The following is a 6372-nucleotide window of genomic DNA, read 5'->3' on the forward strand; positions in this document are numbered from 1 at the left end:
GAACACAATAACAGTCTCCAGGGCGTGTACAGCCCCATTTCGTTCGTACGCGTGATGGTCGCGGTTACAACTTGCAGAGGTGTTGGATGTTCCAGGCGTTGGGCATAGGAACTCCGTCCTCCGTCTCCAAGAGGGCAACGCCTAGCCTGGAGACATGAGTGACCTTGAAAGGGCCTTCCCACATGGGCGAGAGCTTGTGGAGCCCCTCTCTGGAGACGATCCGACGTATGTCGAGGTCTCCAACCTCGAGAGTACGAGGGCGGATGTTGCGGCTGTGGTAACGATGCAAGGCCTGTTGGTACCTTGCGGCGCGAAGGGCGGCCTGGCGGCGGGCTTCCTCTAGGAGCAGCAGGTCAGCCTCCTGCGAGTCATCTTGACTGTCTTGTCAAACGCAAGGACTCGCGGGGAGCCATGCTTAAGCTCCGAGGGAAGGACCGCCTTCGCCCCGTAGACGAGGAAGAATAGGATCTCGTTGGTGGGCTTAGTCGTCATGGTGTGGATGGACCACAATACTGACTGCAGCTCATCCAGACAGCCCTTGCCGCGTGCCTCGAGCTTCTTCTTGAACCTCCTTGTCTTGAGGTCCAAGAGAAACTCAGCATTGGCGCGCTCAGCCTGGCCGTTGCTTCGCCGGCACGCCACAGAGGCGTAGCATATCTGCGTGCCGAGGTTAGCGTAGTAGGACTTGAAGAGGCCACTCATGAACTAAGAGCCGTTGTCGGTGTTGATGCGGTTGCAGACACCAAATTGGCTCACGAGGCCCTTGATGAATTTGATGGCCGAGCCTGTCGGGATGGTGCGCACGGGCTCGACCTCCGCCCAGTTGGTGAATTTCTCGATGGCGACGTAGAGGTAGAGGTAGCCACCAGCCGCACGCAGGAGAGGGCCTAGTATGTCCAGCCCCCAGGCCACAAAGGGCCGTGAGAGTGGGATTGTTTAGAGCCACTGTGCAGGTTGGTGGATTTGCTTGGCGTGGATCTGGCAGGCTTCGTCAGATCGGACCAACTCGGGAGTGTCACGGAGCAGTGTGGGCCAATAGAATCCACTTAGGAACACCTTACCAGCGAGGGTGTGCGGCGAGGAGTGGTGTCCGCAATCAACCCCGTGGATGTCGGCGAGCAGCTCGCATCCTTGCTCTTCCGAGATGCACTGCAATGAAACACCATTGGGGCGCCTGCGGTACAACTCACCATCTCGCAAGCAGTATGAAGTGGCCTGCCGAGCGACGTGCCGTGGAGCAGGTAAGCCTTGAACTCCACAGCCCTGCAGTCTACCTGAGGCTCCAGCGCCAGCAACAAGTGGGCTCCCGAGGTCGGGCCACAGTCCGGCACACCCGTGGATGGCGCAACGGGAAGCTCTTCGTGAAGTAGCGCTGTGCCGACAGCGGGGGGTGTGGCTGATGGCCTGAGAGTCTTTTTTCAAAGACGCCTGGGCTCTAGGGCTCACATCAAAACGCTCGCTTGGTGATGTCGTCGCTTTCCTTGTTAACGCCGCACGGATGTGTTGCAGCTCTAAGCTAAGGAAACGCTTATCAAGTTTACGTACCTCCTCTAGGTAGGGTGCCATGTGCTCGTCCTTTGGCTTGTATTATTTAATGGAGAAGTTGACAAGGAGCTGAGGATCGACCTTGATAGTGAGGCCCTTGACGCCCAGGGCAGAGGTGGCCTTGAGGCCAGCGATGAGGCCCTCGTACTCCGTGATGTTTTTGGAGACCTTTTCATCATGCCTGAAGCAGAGCTGGATGGCGTAGTAGAGCTTGTATCCACTTGGCGAGACGAGCACGACCCCAGCCCCCATGCCTTGCCTGGAGAAGGCACCGTGGAAGTACATGACAAAGCCGCTAGGCGCGTCATCCCCAGGTAGGAGGGATTTACTCTCGCGAGGCTCTTCCTCATATGGATCCACCCACTCTGCCACGAAATCAGCGAGGGTCGCTCCCTTGATGACCCTGGTGGGACAGAACTCTAGCTGGAAGGCCCTCGGGTTGATGTTCCACTCGGTGACTCGGCGGCGGCATTGGGGCTGCGCATGACTTGCTCCAGGGGGTATGGAGAGATGACCTCGATGGGGTGGCCTTGAAAATAGTGGTGCAACTTCCTGGTGGCGACGAGAAGCATGAGGAGGAGCTTCTGTTGCATGGGGTAGCACTCGCGCACATCCCTTAGTATCATCCTGACAAAGTATATGGGTTGCTCGATGAGGCGCGTTGTCACGGTGGCAGCCTGCTCCTTGGGTGGCGCGTGGGGCTCGGGAGGCTCGTGGCGCTCACGGAGCCTGGAGGGATCATGGGCGCACGGAAGGCCCGAGGAGTTTGGAAGGCTCGCGAGGCTCGGAAGGATTTTGGAGCTCGGGGGGCTCGCGAGGCTTGAAGGGCTTTCCTTTGGTGCCAATTCGCTCCTCTGGCTCCACCACGAGCGCAACACTGGCCATCTGGGGGGGGGGGTGGCTGCAAAGTAAAGGAGCAACGGCTCACGGGAGCACGGCGCAACCATGATGGGCGGGTCGTAAGGTACCTCTTGAGGTCTTCAAAGGCTGTGTCCGCTTCAGGAGTCCACTTGAAGGGGCGAGTTCTCTTCCTGAGCTTGAAGAACGGCAAGGCCCACTCGGCGAACTTGGGGATGAAGCGCCCTAGGGAAGCCATGCACCCTGCCAATCGCTGCATTTCCTTGAGGGTTCGGGGGGTGCATCTTCTCAATGGCCTTGATTTTTTCGGGGTTGGCTTCGATTACCCGGTGAGAGACAAGGAAGCCGAGGAGCTTGCTGGAGGGAACTCCAAAGACGCACTTTTCGGGGTTGAGCTTTAGGTTGACCTTGCGCAAGTTGGTGAACGTTTCCTCCAAATCCTCGATGAGTGTTCTCACCTTGCACGACTTGACCACAATGTCATTGACGTAGGCCTCCGCGTTCCTTCACAGCTGAGGCCCAGCGTGATGCGCATCAACCGCTGGAAGGTGGCGCCGACACTCCTCAAGCCGAAGGGCATGCAGGTGTAGAAGAACACGCTGCACGGGGTGATAAAGTTCGTCCTCTCCACGTCTTCTACCGCCATCTTGATCTAGTGGTAGCCCGAGAAGGCATCTAGGAAGAAAAGTAGGTCACACTCGGCGGTAGAGTCCACGATTTGGTCGATGCACAACAGCGGAAAGGGGTCCTGAGGGCAGGCTTTGTTGAGTCTCGAGAAGTCGATGCACATATGCTCCTTGCGGCCCTTCTTGGGGGGACGACTGGGTTGGCGGGCCACTCAGGATGGCATACCTCTTGGATGACTCTGGCTTCCTGCAGCTTGTGCACCTCTTGGACAAAGAATTCTTGCTTCTCTGGCGCCTGACGTCGTGCATTTTGCTTGATGGGGCGTGCGTTAGGGCACACCGCCAATTGGTGCTCGATCACTTCCCTTGGGACCCCGGACAAGTCAGATGCCTTCCAGGCGAACACATCCCAATTCGCCCGAAGGAAGGTGGAAAGCATGTTTTCCTACACAGGAGAAAGACCGGCGCCAATGGTGAAGGTAGGGCCCGAGCCGCTATCATCCAGTGACACCTTTTTCATCTCGGCATGATCCTTAGAGAATAATTGCTTGTTCTTCACAGGAGCGGCCTCGGGAGACTCGGCCGCATCCCTGGCAGGCGAGTGCGCAGACACCGCGGCCTTGTAGGCACGCCTGAGGGAGCAAACCGCATCCTTCTTGTCATCGGCGATGGTGATAATGCCGCTGCAGCCCAGCATCTTGATAATATTAGAGCCGGGGTGGGTCACCGCCATGAACTTGGCGAGCGCCGAATACCCCAGGATGTCATTGTACAGCAGGTTGATGTGCGCCACATCGAAGTCGATGAGCTCGGTGTGGTAATTTTCACGGGTGCCGAAGGTGACAGGGAGGCGCACTTGCCCCGGGGGGCGATGGACCCAGCGGTCACCCCAATGACGGGCCTAGTTGGCTTTAGCTGGTTGTAAGGCACCTGGAGCATCTCGAAGGTCTTGATGGAGATCATGTTGAAGTCGACGCCCTCATCGATGAGGGTCTTGGCGACTGCGACATTGCCGATGGTGGGGGTGCACAGCATGGGAAGCGCACCGGCAGCGGCCGCGGACTCGAGGTGGTCCTCGGAGTCGAAGGTGATGGCACGCCGGGCCCATTCATGAGCTTGCGCAGGTCCAGGCCTCGGGGGGGGGGGGAGGGCAACACTCGCCTCCCGGGAGAACCACTTGAGGTGGCGGCTGGACGCAGGGGCCTGTGCTCTATCGAGCATGCAGGCCACCGCGTGAGGCCCATGGTTGCCCCCACCGTGCCAGCCGAAGCTAGCGACAAAACGGCCGCAAAGCTCCTCACGTGAAGAGACTGAAGCTCCTGGGAGGTTCGCAGGCCAGAGGTGCGGGCTGTCGCCGAGGGCCTTGGGGAACCAGTGTGCCATGACCTTGTCATCGCCGCCCGCCGCTAGGATGCTCAGTGCATAGAGACGAAGAAACTCCGTTGGGTCAAGGGTGCCATCACAACGCAGGGGTAGCTCTGGTCTGAACCTCGCAGGCCAAGCCACCCGGCACAGCTCGCAGGTGAAGGCCCGGTAGCCCTCAAGCTCGCGATCGGCCCAGTGCTTGGCGAAGTAGAAGGCGGGACAGAGCGGAAGAATGGCGGTGCACCCCTACCTGGCGCGCCAAATGTCGAAATCGGGGATCCTAAGGTTCGAACTCTGGGGTGCACTCGCTCCTACCGCCCTATCCTACCGTGCAGCTAGCCACGAGCGAAGCTATGGCGAGAGTGAGCTGGCAAAAGCAGGCCATAGACACATTAGTTACCTAGGTTCGGGCCAACTTGCGGTGTAAAATCCTACTCCTACTTAGTGGTTGGATTGCACTGGGGAAAGAGCTCGAGTACAAGTGTTGAGGGGAAGAATCGTCTACCTCCTCTATGGTGGCACCCTGCCCTCCTTTTATACATGCCTTGGTCCTCTTCCTCTGAAAGCATTGGCGGGAAGGGTTGCCACAAAACAACAATTTTCAAGGGGGACACGGGCGCAGTCTATCCTAACAAAAGTTGGTCTTCGCCTGCAAACCGTCTGTCCATGACGCACCAGTGGGCTCGGTGATGACCTCCTCCCTGCGTGCCAGTCGTCTTGGTCTTCTTGCACCGATCAAGCAACCTTTGGGGATCGCTTTGGGAACCGGCGTGCTGACCCTGCTCCCTTAGTACCAAAGAGGAAATCCTCCTCATCCATGCCTACTTGAGATACGTCTCCAACGTATCTATAATTTTTTATTGTTTGATGCTATTATATTACCATTCTGGGATGTTTACAATCATTTTATAGCAATTATATCATTTTTTAAGACTAACCTATTGACATAGTGCCCAGTGCTAGTTGCTGTTTTTTGCTTGTTTTTTGTAGAAAGTCAATACCAAATGGAGTCCAAACGCTGTGAAACTTTTTGGAGATTTTTTCTGGACCAGAAGACACCCAGTGGGCCAAAGAAGTACCAGAGGGGAGGCCTGAGGTGGGCACAACCAACCAGGGCGCGCCTAGGAGCCCAGGTGTGCCCAGGGAGGTTGTGCCCCCCTTGGTGACCTCCCGCATCGCCTCTTCGCCCTATAAATTCCCAAATACTCCAGAAACCCTAGGGGAGTCGATGAAACACAATTCCAGCCGCCACAAGTTCCTGAACCACGAGTTCCAATCTAAACACCATCACAGAGGGGTTCATCCTCATTGGTGCCTCTCCAATGATGCGTGAGTAGTTCACCATAGACCTACGGGTCTATAGGGAGTAGCTAGATGGCTTCCTCTCTCTCTCTTTTGATTCTCAATACAATGGTCTCTTGGAGATCCATTTGATGTAACTCTTTTTTGCGGTGTGTTTGTTGGCATCCAATGAACTTTGATTTTATGATCTATATCCATGAATATTATATGAGTCTTCTTTGATCTCTTATATGCATGATTATTTATAGCCTCATATTTCTTCTTTGAATCTTTGGTTTAGTTAGGCCAACTAGATCGATTTTTCTTGCCATGAGAAGATGTGCTTTGTGATGGGTTCGATCTTGCGGTGTTCTTTCCCAGTGACAGAAGGGGCAGCAAGACAGGCATGTATCGTTGTTATTAGGGATAACAAGATGGGGGCTATTCCTACATGAATAGATCTTGTTTACATCATGTCATCGTTCTTATTGCATTACTTCATTTTTCCATGAACTTAATACACTAGATGCAAGCTGGATAGCAGTCGATGTGTGGAGTAATAGTAGTAGATGCAGGCAGGAGTCGGTCTACTAATTCTGGACGTGATGCCTATATATTGATCATTGCCATGGATATCCATAACTATTCGATTTTCTATCAATTGCTCAACAGTAATTTGTTTATCTGCCATTTGCTA

General features: G+C 55.4%; 1 protein-coding gene across 1 annotated transcript; it reads right to left on the reverse strand.

Annotated features, from left to right (window-relative positions):
* Positions 1–339: 339 nt before the first annotated feature.
* LOC141040957 (uncharacterized) lies at positions 340–702 on the reverse strand. Its single transcript, XM_073507070.1, has one exon. It carries the CDS (start codon positions 700–702, stop codon positions 340–342), a length of 363 nt encoding a protein of 120 aa, XP_073363171.1.
* Between the last annotated feature and the right edge of the window lie 5670 nt (positions 703–6372).

The sequence above is a fragment of the Aegilops tauschii genome, chromosome 2, assembly GCF_002575655.3.
Source record: "Aegilops tauschii subsp. strangulata cultivar AL8/78 chromosome 2, Aet v6.0, whole genome shotgun sequence".
Taxonomy (NCBI): Eukaryota; Viridiplantae; Streptophyta; class Magnoliopsida; order Poales; family Poaceae; genus Aegilops; species Aegilops tauschii.